The sequence below is a fragment of the Polypterus senegalus genome, chromosome 17 (genome assembly GCF_016835505.1).
Source record: "Polypterus senegalus isolate Bchr_013 chromosome 17, ASM1683550v1, whole genome shotgun sequence".
Classification (NCBI taxonomy): Eukaryota; Metazoa; Chordata; class Cladistia; order Polypteriformes; family Polypteridae; genus Polypterus; species Polypterus senegalus.
Window position 1 is genome coordinate 11926613 of NC_053170.1, and position 26030 is coordinate 11952642.

The 26030-nt window shown below is 41.9% G+C and overlaps 1 protein-coding gene across 1 annotated transcript in view; it reads left to right on the forward strand.

The window, feature by feature from the left end:
- Positions 1-4262: 4262 nt before the first annotated feature.
- The window catches only part of dnajc7 (DnaJ (Hsp40) homolog, subfamily C, member 7), a 60167-nt gene continuing 38399 nt past the window's right edge, over positions 4263-26030 (forward strand). The window contains exon 1 of the mRNA XM_039740530.1: positions 4263-4375. Coding sequence (XP_039596464.1) covers positions 4305-4375 — 71 coding nt within the window. The 5' untranslated portion in view covers positions 4263-4304. The remainder of the gene's footprint in view (positions 4376-26030) is intronic.

A 26030-nucleotide genomic window follows, 5' to 3' on the forward strand; every position in this document is an offset into this window, starting at 1 on the left:
GAGACCACCCAGGCCCCACTAGGCAAGGCCCAAGATGCTCACCACACATTAGGCTAGTAGGTGGTGAACGGGTGAGAGAGATGGTTAGCTAGTGACAGGGGTGACTAGAGTCCAGATTGACCAGGCTAGGGTGGGCAATTTAGCCGAGACATCAGAAAAAAAAACCTACCCTTTTTCAAAAGACGTCCAAGGATCTTTTATTTCATCGGGATATTAGTAAATGAAATTGTTTAGGGGGTTAGAATTGAGTTTAAAATACCACTAACGGTGTATAAAGCCTTAAATTATCTTGCCCCTTCCTATATTTTATAGTGCTTACTGTAGCCACGTTTACCCAGAATTACCAAAGCTTTGCGGTTTCAGCATGCTTCATGGGATTCTGGCAAAAAGCTTTACGTGTTGAAATGATTCCACAGACAAAATATCTTCATTTTTAAAAGCTTTAGTAAAAATTCCAAGTAAAACACTTCACACAAAAATAGAGAAAAAAATTGGCATTGCAAAGTCAGGAAAAGTTCTGGTTTAAAACTTATAGATATTGATTCCTTTATTTAAGTTTGCTTATACAGCGGAACCATTTCTTTCTAGAGCTCTTTTTTGTCTTGAGCAGTGGCCATGGTGGCCATTGCACTGATCATTACCTTCCGTTCGGACAGATCGTTTTGGCCTTCGTGATCCGCAGGTGAAGTGGCAAGCCCTGTTACAGCCGATGCTCCCGGCTCGGGAGGAGTAGATGAAAACGTGGAAGGCCAGGCAATTTCCAGTTTCGATGGATCTTCTGGAATCGACGAGCTATCGTGACCTGCATCACTTGCACATTCGCTCCCACTTTCATTCTCGAATGGAGACGATGCAGCGGACCACAATCCCGGGAAATCTGTGCTTTTGCCCATCTGTTCCAGATCAGTCCTTGTGAGGCCGTAGCTTGAGTTTGGACTTGGACTTGATGCCTGTCTAGGCTTGGGTGTAGGTTTTGGATTTTTTTCTGAGTTCCTTTCTTAACGCTCATGTTTATATTTGCTTGCAAAAAACTATAATAGAACCTCTTCAAATTGGGTAAACACAGGATACCTCTGGATGATAAAAAAAATAAGAGAAAAATTAACACCGCCTGCGGTGGGTTGGCACCCTGCCCCAGGATTTATTCCTGCCTTACCCCCTGTGTTGGCTGGGATTGTCAACCGGCATACCCCCCATGACCCTGTAGTTAGGGTATAGCGGGTTGGAAAATGACTGACTGACTGACTAACACCACTGCTAATGGAGTTCCATTTCAGACATGCATCTCCCGTAACGGACAAGACCAAATCCCAATCCAAATATACAGCAGAACCATTTCTAACCGGTCAGAAAACTGTATGCTTATCCCATTTTCATGCTGTAAATGAGTCTTGGGACCTGTTCTAAATAATAACTAAAAGTGACTTAATTAACACACCATACCTCAGATATAGCAGCAACGTTCTATCTCATATTAACTTACTGGGGGTAAAAGGCTATACCATTGTCTATGGCTATGAAAGAACATTATATTCTTTTTAAATTGTGCATGTACTAATATGAGTTTAACTTAAAGCATTAACTTTCTAAGATTGGCTCTTACAGTGCCTGTCCTTAGATTCTCTAATGGTGGGCTGCTTATAATTCCAAGGGCCAAGCTTAAAAGACGTGGTGAGGTGGCCTGTTGCTGTCATGCACCACAAATCTGGAATACGCTAACAATGGAGATACATCAAGCTGACACTGTGGAACATTTTAAGAAATTCTGAAAATCCCGCTTTTTTAATTTTGCTTTGCCGTAGCGTCAATTTAGTTCTACTCTTAATCACCTAGATATGCACAGAATTGTCATTCTCGTCAGTGAATCTGCAGTCTTTACCAATCAATCCCTTTCTCTGCTTTCTTTTCCCGGTTCTTCTGTGCCACCAGCCGCTGATCAAAGTCCTGTGCTGCCACCGGGGTTGGTGGAATGAAGGTGGGTACCCCCATGAGACCAACTGCATTAAATCCTCTCGAACAAAGTCTGAAAACAATGAGGCATTATTTACAGGTAAGCATATTTATGTTGGGTAGAATCTCAGTGGAAGCCTGGTGGTCTTTTGGCATGGAAATCCCTGCAGATTTTTTTTTCTATCCTCCATTTGTTCTTATCACCAGGGTCACTTTTAGAGACTTACAATATTGTACATAAAGACACTACTCTTCCACTAATTATACAGTATATCTATGTTTTATAGGATTTATTTTTATTATTACTGGGGGCTCTGCCCCCTGCTCACTTCGCTCGCCAACCCCCAGGCGGGTACTAAACGCTAGCCACTTCACGGATCTGCAGCTCACGTATGGGGGAAGCGGATGTTCAATTTAAACAGATTGTTATTTTCATGGGAATTGTTACTTATGCATTATAGAACTAACTATTTTACATTTCAGCGAGTAATTAACCATAGTAAAAATAGGAAAACGTAACAAATTGAAAGAAAATTATGTTTAATGTTGTTAGAGGTATTCATGGCGTTATACGTTTTCATTCTGTTTGGCTTTGAAATGAACACGCAAATACTTTTTAAACTTACACTTTTACTGTAAAACTTCAGTAAAAACAATATTTGGAATTAACTTTTCATCAATATCGCACTGAATTTTGATTCCATATTTGGGCTTACATTGTGACAACACAACGTATAACTGCCTGTGAGTGAATTTCATTTCTTTCTCTCTAATAAATAAAGCGACTTTTTCCAGTTTTTGTCCCTGTGATTTGTTAATTGTCATAGCAAAAGCTACTCCAATGGGAGACTGTAAATGTTTTAATACGAATGGCATATCAAGATCTCATTTGGTGTCTAATGTTTTCCGAAGATGATATACTACTTTACTTTTCTTGTCAACTGATAAAATTGTACATATCAGAATTGTTCGATCAATTTTTAATACAATCTTGTCCTATTGCATAGCCCATCATTCAGACATAAATTACGCAATAACATTACAATACATCCTTCTTTCAACAGTAATTCAGCTGGTGGAAGACCTGACGGTGTTAACGGTTGTAGATATTCTTCATGATACTGTAAGTTGATATTTTCATCTTCCGCACCACCACCACCAACTGTTTAAGCATAGTCTATTGATACACATTTAACCAATTTGCCGTGTAACCAATCGACAATTTTCGTGTTCATTCATTTGACTTCATCATTTCTTGGTGCTAGGATTGCCCATGTACTCATTTCTTCTGTTGATAACCCTTCGGGGTGAAATTCTTCATGAAGATTTGGACATAATAAGTCTTCTTTTATTGGGAAGTTAAAGTGAGGAAAACGTAAACATTTATAAGAGCTGAAAGCGCAGGAACTGTCTGACAAAAGCATTCACACGAATGAGAGGTGAGAGGACGGTGAGCCTGGGCTGTTAACTGGAAATAGTGGAGAGTAGGGTGGGACTTGAAATAATCTCTTGGCAATAGTCTCATCTCAAGATTTTTTTTTATAATAGAGAGATTTTTTTCTTTGCTGTTTATTCATTATTATTCTTAGCTAATCTTATTTTTTTTCTTCTCTTACTACATCCTCTTTGACATCTTGTAAAGCACTTTGATCTCCATTCTTTGTATAAAAATGTGCTATTGAAATAAATGTTCTTATGGTCTGCAAGCAGAAGGAATTGGGATCATAAATGAAACCGGAGCATGGGGTGGGGCACCTTTAGAATTTCAATCAGGATGATATACGCACATTAAATCGGAAAAGGGGGTTACGGGGTCCCCCTTGGAATTCTAATCAGGATCAAATTCGTGCATTTGGTCGGAAAAAGGTGCAGGGCACCCTTAAAGGTATGAACAGAAGACTGTGGTATGCAGCTTTTATTGCCAGTATGCTGTCCCAGTGCGTCCTGGCCCACTTCTAGCCTTGTGGTCTTCCATCCAAGCGCTGCCCGGGACCAAACATGCTTAGCTGGATTACCTGTTCTGAAGTGCACGTGGTATGGCTTAATAACACATTTTAAAAATCAGTTTCATCGCAGTTGGCCGCACCTCATTACTTCTTCGACTGTTATTAAAAAGCATGGAAAATAGCAGAACAATGTCTCGTACAAAGTTCAATATCGCCAATGTGCACGCACCCATCTGAACAGTCTCAATGAAAAACAAACCAAAATTGTTTGTAACGCTGCCAAGCGCCAGGCGGAAATTGTGTCAGCGTAGACGTCACGCGCACGGCCCGCCCCCTAGCCCCATCTCTATCTATGGTTCCCGGAAGTCTCGCCCTCCACCGCTGGCGCCTGCCCCTCTCGCCGGTAAAATGGCGGCTGTCGGTTGTGATGTACCGATGCCTCAAGAACCAGACCGAATGACTGGAGAGGACATGGAAAGGTACTCGGCTGATGCGAACGCGCACACATCGCTATAAAGGCTTCCGAATCCCGGGGTGTGTGGCGAGGGGGCGACCGGAGAGAGTATTTTTTTTTTTTTCCCCCCCTGAGAGGCCTCGTGAGGAGAATCAGTCCCTGGTGTTTGCTGATTTGCTGAACTCGACAGAAGCTTCGGGAATGTGGATGCGCTTTCTGGTGGGGAAGAGAGCGGTGGTGGCCCGAGTTACCTTAGAAGTAGTTGAAATGAAGGTGGATATGTGGCGCGGTGTGCTCTACTTGTGCCAAGGCAATTTGACAAAACGGGATTCCTGTTACCTTGGAGCCGAGAGTGCGGGGCGACTCATCCAAACTGTGTTGGTCCTATGTGCGTCAAGATGTGTCGAGGTCTGCTAGGACGATTCGGGGACGTGCTGCGTAGAGCGGTGACAGGACGGATTGGAGACCCGACTGGAGCTTTTTGGGGGGGGGGGCCCTTGGTGTGGCCCAGATAACCAGAGGACGGCCTGTAAGCACCCGATAGAATTGGTGTCATTGACAATGCGCAGCGCTCGTCTGATTGTGTTGGTGATACCTTATAGATGAGCCTGGTGACCGAGCTGAGAATTTCAGGTAATGTCAAGGAAAGGGAAGGTGACGGCTGTGAGTGAGCGCGGCTGCGAGGTCTGTGCGACTGTCCTTCGTTAGCGCTAATGTCCTCGACAAGTGGAATGTTGTCTCGGTTTCGTTTTCTTTACGGTAGAGCGACTCAAATGTACTTGCTTCGCTGACGCAACGCGACTTTACAGAAGAGGTCCACATAATCGAGTACTCCTCAGTCTCAACTGTTTGGTGGGGACAAGTGTGACAGGACAAGGGTACAAAATTGATCACCATAAGTGAAGCGCTCAGAACAAAACACAAACGAGTTTAGACTCTTAGATTATAACGAGCGCAGGGACAGAAATTAACTAAATAAGAATGTCTTCAAATGCACTTTAACGGAGTCAGAATTTTGGATGGAGGCGGGCAGCCCGTTAATCAAACTAGGAGTTACATATGAAGAGTCTGAACTGAGATTTGGTGCCATGCAGAGGTGGCATAACCAGATGCCATTCATCAGCAGGCCTTAGTTGTCGAGAAGATGCACATGCCCTCAAGGTGGCTGTCTGTCTATCATATAGGGCAGAGAAAGGTGTGTGTATAAATAAAACATTGTCTCTAGGGGCATATTTGACTTTTTACAGAAGCTCGTTAAATAAATAAATAGGTAAATATATATAAATAGACTATGGTTTAAACACACCAGAATGACTAAAAAGGACATAAAAATTTAAAAAGAGAGAAAATGTCTGTCTTTGCAGTCTCAGTTCCAGTGAGGCACCATACAGACATATTGCTGTTAGTGTGAAGGACCCCTCTGTCACGCTTCCTGACACACTTCTGCTAATAATTTGCTTTAGCTGAAAGTCCCCAGTGTTAATGTGTCAAGTAAAGGATGTGCAGCATTGTTCATATTTGGCACTAAGTTTTGTTTTAATTCTCTCCTTTGCTACGACCTCCAGGGGGTCCGATTTAGGTCCCGTAACTGTGCCTGCCCTGCTAATTAGTTTGTTGATTTGGTGGGTATCTCTTGAAGTGATGTTACCAGCCCAGCACATCACAGAGTTGTAGGAGAGTTGAAGCACATCACCTCCCCATTAAAGGAACGCAGTCTAATAGGGAAGAAGAGCCTGCTCTGCACTTTCTTCTACAGGTCCTCTGTGTTCTGAGACCAGGATCCGCGCTGGTGTCATGAAGGCTGCCGGTTTGAATCCCCCTTACTGCCAAAAGATATCCTATTCTGCTGATCCCTTGAGCAAGACCCTAAACCTGCAATTGCTCCAGTGGCACTGTACAATGGTTGACCATTCACTCTGACCCAAAGGGTATGCGAAAATGAACAAATCCCTAATGCAAGAAATTGTATAAGGTGAAATAAAGAACAAAAAAAAAGTCACTGACATGGACCCCTAAGTGGTTGTAGGAATACAGTACAGAGATACATAGACAAAGAGTGGGTGGGCATTAGAATAAATATAATACGTTGAAGAATAGATGACAGATATTACAGGTTTTGCTATGCGGATATCTGAAAACGGTGAATGTTACTTTTCTTTTAACACCAGAGTTGAATTAACATTTTGATCAGGGAGCTTTGCCAAGATGGACTGTTTGTGTTTTACCTTTCAGTTGTTAACTTCATTTTAGTAGACAACATTATGCATAATAAATGTTGTGAATCCTGGCAGCCGAGGGAGTCAATAATGGATGTCGAACTTGTGCTTTTACAATCTAATGCCGTAATCTCTAGGCTTTCAGGTGTGTATTTATTATAATTTTATTACTTTCTCATATACATAGTATGGAGAAGGTATGGGAATCGCGAAAAAAAAAAATTAGACCTTGAGATTTTTGATGAATCTTAACGTTTTAGACCTAGCTGAGTCCTAAAATACCATTTTTGAAATGTCTGTCTGTGTGTGAACACGATAACTCAAACGCTTGGACCTCTGTCCGTGAGATTTTGTACACCTGCTTTATATCGAAAATCAGGAGTCCTATCAACTTTTAGGACAACCACAATACTTTCTTGAATTTTCAAGTAAACTGTGATTATAAGTACAGATTGATGATTCAAATTTGGTATAGATATTTATAATGATAAAAAGCAAACAGATATGAAATTTGAGAATTACTCAACTGGAAGTAGTATTTTATTTAAACTACTACCCAAATTTTTTGTATCATGGAAATATAAATGTGTACATGATATTAACTGTATTCAATATAACGCATATTTTTTCAATAACGATTAATAATCTTATTTTAATGTATACATCATCAGTTTCACAATAATCTATACTAATAAAAGGCAAAGCCTTCACTGATTCATTCACTCATCACTAATTCTCCAACTTCCCGTGTAGGTAGAAGGCTGAAATTTGGCAGGCTCATTCCTTACAGCTTACTTACAAAAGTTGGGCAGGTTTCATTTCGAAATTCTACGCGTAACGGTCATAACGGTCAACAACGTCCGCCATGTTGAACTTTCTTATTTACGGCCCCATCTTCACGAAATTTGGTAGGTGGCTTCCCTGAGCTAACCGAAACCAATGTACGTACTTATTTCAGTGGTATGACGCCACTTTCAGCCGCCATATTGAACTTTCCAACGTCACTAATTCTCCAGTCCTTCCCATGAAGGACTGTGCTCATGCAAATGAAGATGACATGGTCAGAGATAGACTAGTGTTTGGCACAAACTCCGTGAAAGTGCGAGAGAAACTTTTAAGTGCCGGGTCTGAGCTAACATTAAATAAAGCCGTGGACATTGCAAGATCACACGAGATAGCACAAGCACAGCTGAGAACCTTCAGTGCATGTACTCTGAGCGGCTCGCGTGAACTGACTGTGAACGCAGTGCGCAGAGAACAAGCAAGAGCGCCAAAGAACGCTGAACAAGAGAATGCATTACACAATTGAGAAGGCAGCAAAAGAATATGAAGCGAGTGATGCATACAAGCATATTCATAAGTGCAGCTACTGCAGAAACAAAGCACGGTGTAAACCTTAAGTTTAAATTTAAGTTCATAGACCCGCTACCGCTGGCGTTTGTCATGCCTACGACGAATACGATATTTCCGAGATACAAGTTTAATGAGAAGACGCAGGGTATAAACGATACTTTTGATCACTTTGTAACGGAGTTAAAATTGCTGGTGAAGGACTGTGCTCATGCAAACGAAGATGAGATGGTCAGGGATAGACTAGTGTTTGGCACAAACTCAGCGAAAGTGCGAGAGAAACTTTTAAGTGCCGGGTCTGAGCTAACATTAAATAAAGCCGTGGACATTGCAAGATCGCACGAGATAGCACAAGCACAGCTGAGAACCTTCAATGCATGTACTCCGAGCGGCTCACGTGAACTGACTGTGAACGCAGTACGCAGGCAAAAAGCAAGAGCTCCAAAGAGCGCTGAACAAAAAACGCATTACACAGTTGAGACGGCAGCAATAGAATATGAAGCGACTGACGCATACACACATAGTCATAAGTTCACCCCTACTGCGGAAACAAACCACACGGTGGAAAAAGTCAATGTCCAGCTGAAGTAAGACAGTGTAAAAAATGTTATAAATTGAAGCATTTCGCTAAAGTTTGCAGGACTGGGAAAGGTAAACCCATGCATGCAGTGTGTGATGTCTCAGATAAAGAGGAAGACAAGCTGTTTATTGATGCAGTAAATCAGTAAAGGAACAACCCTCTGACGCTGAACAAGCCTTTGTAGACATCAATAGGAAAGCAAGGTGTAAAGCTTAAGTTTAAATTACATTCGTAGACACGCTGCCGCTAAATATTCACAGGCAAATCCACAACTTAATACCGGGAATGCCTGTTAAACATCTTAGATTCACGAGTACCGATTTGGGTAGTGAACACTTCGATGAATGAAACCTGTTATCTTTACAACGGTTGACTGTAACTTGAACACAACACGTCCTCCAAATACGAACCTGATTGAAAGAAATAATGATAATCAACAACTATAAGCAACACTCATAACAGTCACAAAACAATTACATTGACAATCATGTTACGTTATTTTTAAAATGTTTCCTTTTCTTTTTCATAACTTCTTTAACACACTACTACTCTGCTGCAAAGCGCGGGTATTTTGCTAGTGTATAAATATTGAACATGCCATGTAAACATAAAGATGTAAAGGAAACGATAAACTACCACGTCCCTGTCATGTTCTTGATAATACATTTAATTTTATTATATATATATATATATATATATATATATTTTAATTCCGCCATCATTATCACAATAAATGTAGCTAAATGCAGTTTTAGCAATTTATTACAACAAATCTCTCTATTATAAAAAAAAATTTTGGAAGGAGATGAGACACGACTTTCTCAGAAAGAGCGAGACTAGACTTTGTGCCAAGCGATTTAACCACGCCTGGGGCCGGAAATAAAAGACAAAGAGTAGATGACAAAGTAGAACATCGTAAAGAATTCAAAAACGCTGGTGCGATACTCATGCAGAGCAGGTTAGAGATAATGAAAGTACTAAAATTCGAAAGTCTCAAAAACTGATAGTAAAGATCTCATTAGCGCAAACAAACGGAAATTATTACTCGGTGAAATAACAGAACAGCGAAAAGGGATGGAATATATTGTCCAGCTTTAAACTTTAAATCAGAGACTTGTAGATCGTCTAATTCGTGTTGCCATCAGGGGATAGTAGTGTTTCTTTCCAGTGAAGAGGCCTATGGCCTATCTGTGAGAAATAAAAGATTTGTTGTTTGGTGAAAGTGAAATCCCACAAGAGAAAATTTCAACTGGCTCATCGCAAGGTGAATACAAGCACTCGCATACACTAGCGTCATTTTAGTGTCACCAAATCTGCATATCTTTGGAAGGAATCCAGAGCACAGTGAGGAAACTCAGCAGGAAAACATGCAAACTCCAGGCAGGGAATACCAGCGACGTGACTCCCTGCAAGACCGCAGCGCTACCGCTCCGCCACCGTGTCACCTCCATGTGTGTAATTGTTGACAGTATCCATCCATTATCCAACCTGCTATATCCTAACTACAGGGTCACAGGGGGTCTGCTGGAGCCAATCCCAGCCAACACAGGGCACAAGGAAGTAAACAAACCCCGGGCAGGGTGCCAGCCCACCACAGGGCGCACACACACCCACCCACACACCAAGCAGACACTAGGGACAATTTAGAATCGCCAATGCACCTAACCTGCATGTCTTTGGACTGTGGGAGGAAACCGGAGCACCCGGAGGAAACCCATGCAAACCCACGCAGACACGGGGAGAACATGCAGACTCCACGCAGGGAGGACCCGGGAAGCGAACCCGACTCTCCTACTGCATTTGGTACATTTTTGCTGACTCCGACCCCGACTCCAGGTACCCAAAACTGTCTCTGACTCCTTGACTCCGACACCACAGCCCTGCTTATTAGCTAAGATATATTATAAATAAAATATACTGTATACAGACAAAATCTCTTAATATATATTTCTCTTCTGGTTCGTCCTGCTTCCTCTTCAAAACCGGTCCCGCCCACACAGCATTTCTTGATTCCTATTCGTTGTCTTCCAAACTCTTCCCCACGCTGTGTGCGGCCTCCCATACATCCCCACGCCACTTTTCTCGAGTCCTATTCCTCCTTTGGACTACCATGTTCCCCGCTCCTCTCTCCTGACCCCATTGGTGTCACGTCACCGCCCGATATCTAGCCTGACAACTTGACCTTTCACTTCGGCCATGTGGGCACCTGGGAGTCTTTTCTGTAGCCTGCTACAGGAAGGTACTCTGTTGACCATTGCCATTGGTTTCGCTCCTTGCTATTTTCGTTATATTGCGACGGTTGTTTACTAAGCCTTTGTTATAAAATGTCAACGGGTTTTTGTAACAACGTCATCTCTATTCTGGGATCCAGCAACTGCCTGTCCCTATCAGTACGTTATTTCTTGACACAAACGGTTGACGAAGGCAATGCACTCTCACTATGACATAGGACAGTACATTTCATTGCATCACATTGGGACAGATTTGGAGACGTTCTTCCTGTTATTCTTTCCAATGCAAGTTGAGTTATCACAACAAGTCACGAGTACTATCAATACATGGCAACATCTAGTTTATGGTGGTGAAGCTGAAATTCAAGCTCTTTCCGAGATGAGATCTTTCGACTCATTATCTGTCGTCTCCAGCAAAACGCCTGTTCACAGTTACGTCTTTTAAGAAGTATTTATTTCTTCTTGATTTCTGAATTCCTTTCTCCCCATTTTCCATTCCTATTCTTACACCGCCTACGACGGGCGTCCACTAGTAAAGAATAAAACGCCAATACTGGAAGCAAAAGAAGCCAGGAGCACATCATTGTTAGATGAGTCTTCCGCAAAAGAATACTTCACACTGAGGTTATAGTAAAATAATAAGTTATTGCATTCAAGAAGTGGAGAGGGTTAGGTAAATTAAGGAACAGGCATGGTGGTTGAGACCCACTTGTGGTTGATTTGAATTATGAAACCGTCATAGTTATTATACATTCAGTGCCATTATTAATGAGTTGCACACAGTCAGGGATGTGTAAGTCTATAAATATGTGTGATGTACCCCCACCCCATATGTGTGTGTGTGTATCCTGTGATGGACTGGCGTCCTGTCCCGGTGTTGCCTCTGCTTTGCTCCTTGTGATTACTGGGATTGGCTCCAGCTGTCCCGCTGCCCTGCCCTGCATTAGCAGGTTATAAAGATGGATGGAGGTAGTTTGCACCACCAAGTCAGGGTTTTGACCCCCAGACCTCTGCGGTCTGATAAAGTGGCAGTAAATAGTGCAGTATGACCAATGGTTGAAGTGGGATAGAGCAGGCGGTGTGGTGTAGGGCGATAAGTCTTTTGGGACTTGAACTTCAGGGGCGGCACGGTGGCGCAGTGGTACAGCTGCTGCCTCGCAGTAAGGAGACCTGGGTTTGCTTCCTGGGTACTCCCTGCGTGGAGTTTGCATGTTCCCCCCACCGTGTCTGCATGGGTTTCCTCCCACAGTCCAAAGACATGCAGGTTAGGCGCATTGACGATCCTAAATTGTCCCTAGTGTGTACTTGGTGTTTTTTTGTGTGTGTGTGTCCGGTGGTGGGCTGGCTCCCTGCCCGGGGTTTGTTCCTGCCTGATGCCCTGTGTTGGCTGGCATTGGCTCCAGCAGACCCCTGTGACCCTGTAGTTAGGATATAGCGGGTTGGATGATGGATGACCGTGAATTTATTCATTTTAATTGGTATGAACTGAACTTTGAGCTCGTTCCTGTGGGTTTGGACTTGCACAACGCCGTTCACTTTATCTTACACATTTTGCTGTCTATTCTGTCTTCGCAGGCTTGGCTGTTGGCTGGCATTGGCTCCAGCAGACCCTCGTGTCCCTGTGTTAGGATATAGCGGCAGGGCTGTGGAGTCGGAGACAATTTTGGGTACCTGGAGTCGGCAAAAAGTTAACCGACACCGACTCCTACTAAATTTAAATGGGAATTAAAAAAGTAAGTTGAAATGTCCCAATTCACAGTCATAATGAACTACTTCTCTGCTGTAAGAATAAAGCCCAATGCATGCAGTGCATAATGTTACCACAAAACGAACATGTCAAGTAACCATGAAGCATGCTTTTCATTGACTGTATGCGTCACTATATGGGATGTAATGCACAGGTAAGGTGCGGCACCTCTTTCCATTGTGTTTTGTTCCACTGTTACAGGGAACTGTGAACCTAGCCTAAAGCCCCCATACATTTACAGATGCACTGCCGATTTTTCGGCCGTTCAACGAGTCATCACGCGTCAAACGCCTGAAAAATCATCTGGTGTGTTCTCAGCTCCATCGGCTCCCCTTCGCTATGCGCTAGTAATGGGGGCTGAAGGAGCCGAGAACCCAGATCTCCCTACCGGTCTCCAGCAGAGGCTCGTTCTGCTGATCAGCTGGCCGGTGAGTGACACTGGCCAGTAGTTCTGTGGTGAAATGACATGTATGTTGCCTTCCTTTCCTTCAATGGATGTAGAAAATACATTAGCATAGTATATACATACAGAGGAGTCGGAAGATTTAGAAACTGAGGAGTCGGAGCATTTATCTACCGACTCCACAGCCCTGTATAGCGGGTTGGATCATGACTGACTGACTTGAACTTCAGATGCGGAGGTTGTGGGTTCAAATCTCGCTGCTGACACTGTGTGACCCCGAGCGAGTCACTTCACCTGCCTGTGCACCTATCGGGGGGGTGGGGGGACAAAGAAATGTAATTAATCGTATCTCAAATGTTATAAGTCATCTTGGGTAAAGCGGTCAGCCAAATAATAAGTAGCAGTAATAATAATAACAATGAAACTGTACTCTTGGTGTTTTGGCTTCTTCAGCTAATTTTTCTCTTGTGTATACAAATGGATCTAAAAATACAGGAATAGCTTTAAAAAAAAAAAAAAAAGACTTTATTCTAAATCTTATAGAAATTCCCTTTTGGTCGCCTTCAGAATGCTCCCCTTGAGATGCAGCACACTTGTCCTCTTCCTGCAGACGTTCTCTGTACTTCATTTTTGGTGACCATGTCTAGAGCCTGATGTGGGGTTTTTTTTTGGGATTTCTTCCACAATAGCAAATCTTCTCCCCTGCACAGTGAATTATTTTAAATTTGAGAACAAAAAGGAGTTCCAGGAAGCAAGATCTGGCAAATAGGGTGTTGTGAAGCAAATAAACGCATTGCTTTTGGTCAAAAACTCCACCTGACTGATGCGGTGTGTGCAGATGCAGTGTTGTGGGGCGCCACTTCTATGGATGTGTTTTTTTCCTGATGCTTTTCCTCAGACGCCTCAGCAGTTTAATGTAATGTCGTGGATTAACAGTGTGCCCACAGGGACCACTCTCTTTAAGAACAGGTCCGTCAATATGATCATAATTGTCTCTGGTAAGTCAGCCATGGTGGCTTAGCGATCACCCACATCACCTGTGTCATTGTAGAATAAGTCCCCGAAATATGGTGTCGATTATCTCGGCACGTTGCCATTCGGCACACTGATTAACAAGACTGTAGGCATATAATGCTCGATCACTACACCATACTCCCATTCTGTTAACTAATTCCAGGAATTTGGGGGTCCCCCCACATATTTAAGATAGGCGACCTGGGGGGGCATCACTACAGCTCCCAGGAGGTACCTACAAGTTAACACACGTGGCATTCTAGTGCTGAGGGCTTGTGAGAAGTGCCCATATGGAATACCAAAAGGTAGAAGGGACCGTAAACCTGAATCGGGGGAGTACAGGGTGGTCCAGATCTACTTATGCAGATCCAGATTGTCTGGATGACTGATTTATACGGGAAAGATTCCAGTTCGGCGCGAAGACGATTCTTCATGTCGTCAGTTCACACACTTCTCGATGGTCCGGGATTTTTCGGGTGATTTTCTATGTAATAAACTTAATAAGTTATAGCGTAATGATAATTGCATAATTAGATCTGGACCACCCTATAGAAGTGCTAGTACTGCAAACTGGTAAACCAGCTGACTTCAAACTCTGCCAAGTGAGGGCACCTGCCCACTTCAAGCACTGGGTGAACTTATCAGCCAAGAAACAGCCCCACCAAAGCTTATGGTGGAATTGTGATGTTTAGAACGCTTGCTTCTAAGCATCTTGTGCATGGGAAAGGCGTTATATCAATAAAATGTACAGTAATTATTTTCAACCAGGAAGTCCATCGATTCATGCCCCGTTGCGTTTAGCTGCTGTTTAGTTAAGCATTTCCCTCAGTGTTTATGTCCAGGCCACAAGCCACCTCAGGACATAGCAATAGTTGTGCAGTAAATGCAATAAGTTTAAGTTTAATCAAATTTGGTAATAGGGCGGCATGGTGGCGCAGTGGTAGCGCTGCTGCCTTGCAGTTAGGAGACCTGGGTTCGCTTCCCGGGTCCTCCCTGCGTGGAGTTTGCATGTTCTCCCGTGTCTGCGTGGGTTTCCTCCGGGTGCTCCGGTTTCCTCCCACAATCCAAAGACATGCAGGTTAGGTGGATTGGCGATTCTAAATTGGCCCTAGTGTGTGCTTGGTGTGTGGGTGTGTTTGTGTGTGTCCTGCGGTGGGTTGGCACCCTGCCCAGGATTGGTTCCTGCCTTGTGCCCTGTGTTGGCTGGGATTGGCTCCAGCAGACCCCCGTGACCCTGTATTGGGATTCAGCGGGTTAGAAAATGGATGGATGGATGGATGGAGTTTGTAATCACCTCTACATTTCCACTTTCTCGCCCAGGTGATTTGTTGTAACTTGGCGAGTAAATGAGAGAAACTGAAGTCTCGCCTTCCTGCCTTCTGAGTTGTTTAGTTGGCGGCCACTTGATTCGGCCTGCGGAACGTTTCACTCTTGCCTGTCGGGTGTTACTTTCTTAAATCTTTGGGTGTTGGCAGTCAGTCGGACAAGCGGTTTTGTACGGAGTCCCGAATGAGGCACATGACCTGCATAGTGAAGGAGCGTTAGTTACGACACTACAGCCATGTGGAGCAATTACCTGAAGGTAAAGACCCGAGTGGCTGGACCAGGCCAAAGGGACGCCCACGTAATACCTGAATGCGGGTCATTTCCAGAGGGTGGGATTGGACCGCATGTTTGCCTCAGGGGATACCAACTAGGATCCCGAATTGTTTCGTCGTGTGGTGGGTGTGGCAACATTCTGTACCAGTGCATGCCACCCCAACCTGACCTGCAAGTCGGTGGGTTGCTGACGTAATGACTCATCTCGCTTGACAAGTATGCCAGTGCAACCGTTTAGAACAGAAGCTGTTGTATAAAGCACAAGAAAATACGACGTTGGTCATTTGTCTAACCCACCCAGTCCTGAACAGGGCCGTACGGGTCTGCTGGAGCCTATCCCACCTACCATAGGGCACAAGGCCTGAACAAACCCTGGACATGATGCTAGTGGTTTGCATTTCCTGATGTTGTAACTGAGCGACTCTAGTAAAAGATGGATGTGCTGATCATTAGGTGCCAGAAGGTGTTTTATACTTCACATTTTATCGACCGCCAGTACACTTTGCTATACAAAGCACAGGAGAATACAATATGCACATCATCCTCGGCTCCTGATGCAGTTAATGGGCGACACCTTTAAAAGATGAATGTGTTTCTGCGTAGTTCTCCGCACCTTTTACGGAACTACACTGTGACTGAGTTTAGAAAGCAGACAAAATTACAGCCTGCAAAATGTCATTGAAACAAGAGTATAATCTGCCTATCCTATCCTCCTTGTTCCTCATTACCATTTTTATTTATATCCTGATATGTAGGCCTCCAGAAGAATTTGAAAAGAATTATAGAAGAAGCATACAAAATTGGGGGGTTTGGTGATTAGGTGCTCAGCAAAACAATTACAAAAAGAGGATGTTGTTTTAGGCAGGTAACAGCAGAAAGGTTCACAACAGCGGGCTTTGTGCCTCCGTGTCTCCTTCCACTTACCATCAGAAGCATTAAATCATCCATTTTGTTGATGCTGGGTGGACTAAATTTTACAAATGTTAGGACCAGGTTTGGGGATTTATTTATTTTTTTTTTTGAACAAAAATAAAACCTAAAGCACTGTGAGCTTTGTCCAGCGACCCCAAGCACAGTCAGTTTTGTCAAATTTCAGCTGTGTCATTGACGTAAGTGACTCGAGTGTCTCTTCCCTGAAAGACAAATATCAGTGCCAGCCATCGGAAGCAACAGCATCTGACTGCAGCTCTCGGACACCTCTGGCATTCTATAAATGGTAGCAACAGTTTGTGTCAAACATGTCCCGGTATAAAAATAGCAGGTGGGTGTGTAGTCAGCACTCCGGCCAGATGAATGTCTTTGGGGCTCACCTCTGGCATATCCAATGCGGTTTTTCAATTTTTGGTTTGTAGTGGCTGGGTTTCTGTATTTTTCTGTCCTATTGGTCTCTCAAGTTTTTGGATTTAGTGAAGTGAGTGTGCACCCTCAGTGTACAGTCGGGGCCATAGGTTTGGAGAATGACACACGTTTTGGTTTTGCTGCTTCAATGGTTTTAGATCTTTTTGTCAGATGTTTCTATGGTGTGCTGAAGTAGAATTACAAGCATATATCGCTCCTGCAAGAGAACTATGATTCTTAGTGCAATGAGAGAAGTGGCAAAATTAACTGGAATGTTCATGCAAATTCTAGAAAATAGCACGATCTAAATCTGTTAAGTGGTTCTCTCCTTTGCTTGCTAAGCGGATGAAAGGTACACTCCAAGGCTGGCGCGAGAGTGAGGAGTGTCCCGTCCCTCTGCCCGCTGCGTCTCTCTCAGATTCACGCAAATAAATCAGTACCGCAAGCGAAGAGATACTTCGCGCAATGAGAGAAGTCGCAAAATCAACCGGAATGTTCATTCATAAGCAAGCTTTATAAATGAGGCCTAAGGACCTGTCATTGTTTGATGGATGTCGGAAGTCAACTGGAGGAGTACCCATGCAGACATGAGCATGTTATGCTCTCTCCACATGGATATTTGAATCGAAGATTGTTTTGACAGTGTGTCTCTTTATCTTTATCATTAGCGCAATGTTGCCATTGCGCCGCGGCGTTTGCTGCACACAGTGAGAATGGAGGTGCGTGAAAGCGACATTTAGTGACTGTGGTTGAGCATAAGCAGAGCGGACTGCTCCACACACACACACACACACACACACACACAGACCGGTCTTTCATTTATGTGTGTCTAATACAGGGGTGAGCAAAATAAGTCCTGGTGGGCCGCAGTGGCTGCAGATTTTTGTTCCAACCCAGCTGCTTACTGCATATACTCCCGTATAAGTCAGGTCTTGAAACCTGAAAAATCGATCATAAAATCAGACCCCAACTTATACACCTATTCAAAAATGAGACCCTTAATTATTTTTTATTTTTTTTACTTAAATCATTTGCCTCCTCCAATCTCTCATCAGTTTCTCAGACACATCAAATTTTGTTGCAGCAGTGCAGTTACCAATTTCTTTCACTACTTCAGCGACTTTCAATAAAAAAAAAAAGCTTCATATTTTCTTCTGCTCGAATGCTCCATCGTAGATAAGGGATGCTCTTACGATAAAGGTGTATGAGGGGGTGAGATACAAAAAACACAAATCGGTGCAAACGTCGCTTCGGAGTAGTTTGGGTATTCCCGTGTGGTCATGTATGCACAATAGAGAGAGGGGTTAGGAGCACATGCTGATACAACGCATCGCCGCACCCACATAGGAAAAGATGGCTGTGTTTTTTCTGCATTCCACTTATATGACCAACATTATAAAACACCAGAATTTATACAGTAAAATCAAGTCCCAACTTATCTGCGGGAGAATTTATCCGCAAGTATATACGGTAATTGAGGGTTTTTTTTTGGTCGTCAACAATTCTTCATGTAAAATCTTAATCTCTCTCTGTCAAGTTGTTTTTTTATTTATATTTTTCTCAAACAATTTAAAAAAAAAAAAAATTTTTTTCCTCCTGGGCAACGCCGGGTATTTCAACTAGTAGATAGATAAATGTGTGTGTGTGTATGTGTATATATACACATATATATATATATATATATATATAAAATATAAAATATATATATATATATATATATATTTATATATATATATATATATATATATATATATATATATATATATATATATATATATATATATATATATATATATATATATATATAGTAATCCTCGATCGTATGGGGTTATGCTCCAGAACCCCTCACGATAGATGAAAATCTGCTAAGTAGAAACCATATGTTTATTTTTATATATTTTAAGCCCTTATAAACTCTCCCACACTGTTAACATTATTAGAGCCCTCTAGACATGAAATAACACCCTTTAGTCAAACGTTTAAACTGTGCTCCATTACAAGACAGAGATGGCAGTTCTTTCTCACACTTAAAAGAATGCAAATATATCTTTCTCTTCAAAGGACTGCACGCGTCAGGAGCATAGAATTTCATAGAGAAAGAGCGAGCGCTCGCTAAGAAAAGCAAACAATCAAAAAATCAATACGTGCTTTTGTGCTTTTAAGTATGCCGAAGCATCGCGATAAAGCAGCATTTTTTAGAGGAACGTCCGTATCCTCTAGGCAAACAGCCTCTGTGCAAACAGCCCCTCTGCTCACACCCTCTCTGTCAGGCTGAGACAGTGAGAGAGACATAGAAAAGCAAACAAGCAAACACTGCGCGGGAAGCACATCGTATATCATTGAGGAGTTTTAGTTAATATGTAATACATGCTCCGATTGGGTAGCTTCTAAGCCATCCGCCAATAGCGTCCCTTGTATGAAATCAACTGGGCAAAGAAACTGAGGAAGCATGTACCATAAATTAAAAGACCCATTGTCCGCAGAAATCCGCGAACCAGCGAAAAATCTGTGATATATATTTAGATATGTTAACATTTAAAATCCGCGATGTAGTGAAGCGCTGAAAGTCGGCCTTGATATAGCGAGGGATCACTATCTATCTCTCTCTCTCTCTCTATATATAATCTCTATCTATACTAATAAAAGGCAAACCCTCACTGACTGATTGACTGACTCATCACTAATTCCCCAACTTGCCGTGTAGGTAGAAGGCTGAAATTTGGCAGGCTCATTCCTTACAGCTTACTTACAAACGTTGGGCAGGTTTCATTTCGAAATTCTATGCATAATGGTCATAACTAGAAGCTATTTTTCTCCATTTACTGTAATGGAGTTGAGCTCGAAAGCCTGGGGCGGAGTTTCGTGTGACATCATCACGCCTCCCACGTAATTACACAGTACGTAGAAAACCAGGAAGAGCTCCAAAAGTGCTAAGAAAACATGCATTATATAATTAAGAAGGCAGCGAAACAATTAGAAAGCGAGTGACATATAAAACCATATTCAGCGGCTCACGTGAACTGACGAGCGCAGACAAAAAAGCAACAGTTCCAAAGAGTGCTGAACAAAAAACGAATTACACTGCTACGCTCAAATAGACAAACCACACCCGTGGCGCAATAGTAGAGGCTTCGCCTCTAGCGCCAACGTCCGAGGTTCAATTCCCGAGAGGGGATGCACTGAGTATATACGCACGCATTTTTATTCATTTTACCTGCATCCCCTTGGTTTGAGACTATGAAAAATATGCGGTTAACGCAGAAAGACAGATCACCAATTGAAGCTTTATGAATAATGGATACTTTATTCGCGATCAATGATTGTTTTGGTAAAGCCATACTCAGTGTATTCATTAGATGAACGGTAAAAAGTAAGAGCGAGGGAGGTAACTTATTGAGGCATGCAGGCAAAACCACAATAGCACGCTGGCTCGATGTACTGTAGTGCTCAACTCGATCTGAATTGCGATCACATTGAAAAATATATCTTTTCAAGTTCTATTTAGTCCATATGTGTCAAACTCAAGGCCCACGGGCCACATCCGCCCGGCGTGTAATTATATCCGCCCGAGATCATTTTATATATTATTGTTATTAATGGCCCGGGATATGAAGGCTGGTAACACAATAAACTACAGATCCCATAATGCAGCGCTTCAGCTGCCTTGCCAACACTTACGCGTTAATCAAGTCTAGCTTATGATGCTGCAAGTTATTGCGAAGCTAGCCCACACGATGCCAAGAGAAAAGGTGATTCTGAACATAGAGCCTTTAAAAACCGATGGGAGGCTGAGTATATGTTTACTGACATTGCCGGTAAACCCGTGTGTCTCATTTGTGGAGCTAATGTGGCTGTAATTACAGAATTTAATCTAAGACGGCACTATGAGACAAAACATCAAGATAACCTGAAAGACCTGAATGCAATGCACAAGATACAGAAAGCAGAAGAGTTAAAGAAGAATCTGACACTTCAGCAGACGTTTTTACCGTGCAAAATCACAAAGTGATTTCAAGTGAAGCTACTTTTATGGGAGACACAAATGCACCAGTGCAACTTGCCCCACTTTCCCTGTTGCCAAGTAATGTTGAACCAAGTCGGCACAACGGTGTTCCCAAATACGCACTTTGCTGATAAACTGAGCGCACTGCGCACTGAGTTCGCACGGCGCTTTGGTGACTTTGAAGAACAAAAAAAGAATTTTGAGTTGTTTCGCAACCCATTTGCCGTCGATGTGGAAACTGCACCTGTGCAGATTCAGATGGAGGTGATTGAGCTGCAGTGTAATGGCACACTGAAGGCAAAGTACGATACTGCACGGCCCGCACAGTTTATTCACTCCATTCCCGCAGAAATGCTCCAGCTCCGTCTACATGCGGCTCGAACCTTGTGCATGTTTGGTAGCACATATCTGTGTGAGAAGCTCTTCTCAGTCATGAAGACTAACAAAACAGCACACAGGAGTCGCCTCACTGATGAGCACCTGCAGTCCATCCTGAGAATCTCCACAACACAGAACCTCACACCAAACAGAAACAACCTGTTGCCAAAAAAAGATGCCAGGCGTCCAGCTCTGATAAAATGACATAAGAGCAAAGACAACTGAATGATTTGATTTGTTATTGCTGAAAAGAACACATTTGATTTATATTTCCAGGTTTTCATATTTGAATTTGTATAATTTTGACAGGATATATTTTTATGGAGAGCAAAATCTTTTGGGATATTTAAAATTTATTTTTTATATAAAATTACATAAGAGTAAAGAAATTTGAATGTTTGTTCTTTTAACGTTTACTTTATTTCTAACTTGTATAATTTAGACAGGATATATTTTTATGGAGAGCAAAATATTATAAGTTATTTAAGGTTTGAGTTGATTTATTCCGGAATAATATTCTGTCGACTAAATAAAAATTCCTTCTATTTAAAATTTAAATAGAACTTGAACAGAAACAATAGTTCATAATATCCACGCAGACTTGCACGTAAGAGCAGGAGTCATCCGTTTTAACAAGCAACATATTGCACTGATACGAAATAGCCTGCCCATTTAATTATTTAGGAATGGATAAAGAAGATTTTGTACAAATAATGTTTTTCATTTTTCTTCCTTCATGGATTCTGGCACCCCCAGCAACAGTTGCTCGCACCCCAAAGACTGTATATATGTGTGTGTATATATATATGTAGGTATGTATGTATGTATATATGTAGGTATGTATGTATATATATGTTTATATATATGTCTGTATGTGTGTATATATATATATATATGTATGTATGTATGTATTTGTGTGTGTATGTATATGTAGATATGTATATATATGTGGATGTATGTGTGTGTGTATATGTATATGTGTATATGTATATGTATGATAGCAACACTCATCACTCACAACAATGACAAAACAATTACATTGTCAATCATGTTACATTATTATTAAAATGTTTCCTTTTCTTTTTCATTACTTCTTTAACACACTACTTCTCAGCTGAAGCGTGGGTATTTTGCTAGTGTGTATATATATATATATATATATATATATATATATATATATATATATATATATATAATATAAATTTTATATTTATATAAAATTCTATAATTTATAAATATATTTTATTTTTATATATATTTTTATATATATATAAAAATAATATATTTATAAATGATATAATTTTATATAAATATAAAAATATATATAAATAAATGCTCTTTAGATTGAACACGGACCAGAATAAATATATAGCAACAAAATTAAAAAGAAAAGTTGTGACTATGTTGGTATAAAGGAGCCCGCTGTCACATTTCCTGGCCTGTTAATAATTGATTGGCTGAAAGTCCTCAGTGTTGCTGTGTCACAGCGAGTTTTGTTTTAATTCTCACTTTTGCTACGTCCCCCAGGGTGTCCAAAGTGTGTCTGATGACTGAGACTGTCCCTTTCAATGGTTTGTTGAGTAGGTGCGCCTCCCTTGAAGTGATGTGACCGGCTCAGCACACCACACTGGCCATCACCGAGCTGTAGATGATGTAAAGGATGTCACTACTCACATTAAAAGATTGCAGCCTCCTAAGATGGAAGATGCTGCTCTGCCCTTTCTTTTACAGTTCCTCTGGGTTCTGAGAGGACAACCTGTCACTGATGGGGACCCACAAGTACTTGGAGTGCACTGCCTCCCCATCCACTCTCTGAATGGTGACTGGACATGGAGGCTTGTTGGTGCTGTGAAAGCCAATCAGCAGCTCTTTGTTTTGTTGATGTTGAGTTGCAGACAATTCTCAAAGTTCTCCACATGACTGGTCTGTCTCATCCCCCTTCTCAATGCAGTCTCGTCTGAGAATATCTACAAGTGATATAACCTGGTTTGTCATTTATAGTCAGAGGTGTTGTTTGAAGAGAAAAGAAGGACAGGCCTGTTCCTTGCATGTCTTTTCAAAACGTGACCACGCAAAACAGCAGCAAACATCCTCATGTAAGAATAACAAAAAATAAAAAGATTAACTGGAGTTGCTTCCTTGTGTTGGTAATAACACTTTTAAAAAATCTCCAGTGGTCTCCCCTGGACTTTCTTGTATGCTCAGATGCGGGGATGGATATTTGAGGAGTAAACCGCAAGACAATGGTTATATTTTTATATTATTTACATTAAAGAACCATCAACATCAAATCTATACTAATAGGAGGCAAAGCCCTCACTGACTGACTAACTCACTCACTCATCACTAATTCTCCAACTTCCTGTGTAGGTAGAAAGCTGAAATTTGGCAGGCTCATTCCTTACAGCTTACTTACAAACGTTAAGCAGGTTTCATTTTGAAATTCTATGCGTAACGGTCATAACTGAATCCTACTTACGTACATATATACGTCCATAGCCTGCAGCTCGGTCGTCGTGTGAGGCGGAGTTGCATCCTCCATCAGCACGCCCATATAAGGCCGTCCATCGCTCCGGTCTCTTGATTCCCTTCTTTGGTTGCCTGCCTGCCTATATTGCATCCTCCATCCCCACACATCCCACGTAATTGACTGCCTGCCCATATAAGGCCGTCCTTCGCTGCGGTGTCTTCTTTCCTTTCCTTGGTTCGCCACGGAAGCAGCCTTTTTATTTAATCCACAGCTTCTCCACTGTTTTTTTGTTAGTTTATTACGATTATAGTTATTGCCCATATAAGGCCGTCCGTTGCTCTGGTCTCTTCATTCCTTTCCTTGGTTCGCCACGGAAGTAGCCTTTTTATTTAATCCACAGCTTCTCTGCTGTTTTATTGTTCGTTTATTACGATTATAGTTATTGTGTAGGTATTTTAGACTTAGTTTACTGTTCAGGGTACCCATTTCCTTTAATGTTCCAACCGTACCCCCATTAACATGTCTATCGAGGTGATCACCATCGATCAAAGAACTGTCACTTACCGAGTGGTTTCCATGCCTGGAGATGGCACCAACCTTTTCCATTCTCTGTGTTACATTTTGCACGGCCATATCAGGCTCACTCTTGATATCCGGAGGAACATTGTGTCTTCTGTATTGAATGACTGGGACAGGTTCAAGGTGTGGACTGATGACGGTACAGGAGATAATTAGACTACATGGGAGCACTAGAAGACTGAAATGCTTAAGCCCTTCACCTATGGTTCTGCATGTGAGTTGATGGGTGCCGCTGAATTGTTCGGTTGTCGCTTTCAAGTGTAACCGAAAACATATCAGTCTGTTGATTAAGTTGTAGAAGTGGAAGACGCAGTACACTATCCGGTAGAGTTTCTCAACACTCTGAATCCTCCAGGCACTCCTGAGCATAATCTCATTTTGAAGGTTGGGGCACCAATAATGTTACTGAGAAACTTACAGCCACTGAAACTTTGTAACGGCACAAGACTTCAGGTCACGTGTCTGTATGCAAAACAACCTAATTGAGGCAACTATTTTTACTGGCAGTGGCTCAGGTGAGAGAGTTTTTGTTCCTCACATCCCCATTATACCATCTAATCTCTCATTTCAATTCAAACGCCTTCAATTTCCAGTAAGGCTCTGCTTCGCAATACCAATTAATAAGTCTCAGGGACAGACCCTAAAAAAGGTTGGCATTGATTTGAGACAGGATTGCTTTTCACACGGCCAACTGTACGTTGCATGCTCAAGAGTAAGCTCAGCGCACAGCTTGGTCATATTACAACCGGAGGGCCGAACTGACAACCCGGTATACAAAGAGATCGTTAACAAATAATTATTGGTATATTTTCCCAGTTATTGTTACTTTCTCATATATGAAGTATTGGGAAAGTATTGGAATCCTGCACAAATTTGATTGCGATTTTGATTAATCTCAATGTTATAGGCCTCCCTGACTTCCTCCTATGCGAAAGTATAGGGAAAGTATTGGAATCCTCCAAAATTTCAATATCGAGATTTTGATGAATTGTGACGTTTTAGACCAGAAAATTCAATTTTTGGAATTATGTCTGATTTATTCAACATAATTTTTATAATAAATTGTTCAATTTATCTAGAAAAATACCCGTGCTTCACAGCGACGAAGAACTGCTTTTAAATTTTTATTAAGAAGAAAAGAAAACCTTTTTAAACTGAGGGAAAATATACCAATAACTATCTGTTAAGGATCTCTTTGTATACCACGTTGTCAGTTCAGCAGTCCGGTTGTAATATGACCAAGTTGTGCGCTGAGATTATTTTTGAGAATGCAACATATAGTTTTGTCCAGGAGGAAAGCAATGTTGCCTCAAATCAATGGCAACCTTTTGTAGGGTGTGTCCCTGAGCCTTATTAATTGTCATTGCGAAGCAGAGCCTTACTGGAAATCTGAGGCATTTCAATTGAAATGGGAGATCAGAGGGTATAACGGTGATGCCAGGAATACTTTCAGAGTGTGGCACTCTGCTGTTTTTTTGTGTAGCTGCCTTCAAACAGCTTCTCCGCTGCTTTATAAACGAACGCCATATAAGGCCATCGTTTCTCCTTGCTTCGCGGTTCTGTACTGTTTTATTGTTCGTTTATTACGATTCTTATAGTTATTGTGTAGCTATTCGAGACTTACTTTACTGTTCAGGTACCCATTTCCTTTATTTAATCCGCGGCTTGTACGTTATTTTTTTGTTGGTTTATTATGATTATAGATATTTATTGATTCCCTTCTTAAGCTGACTGCCTGCCTGCTCATATAAGACGCTCCGCTGGTTTTTTGT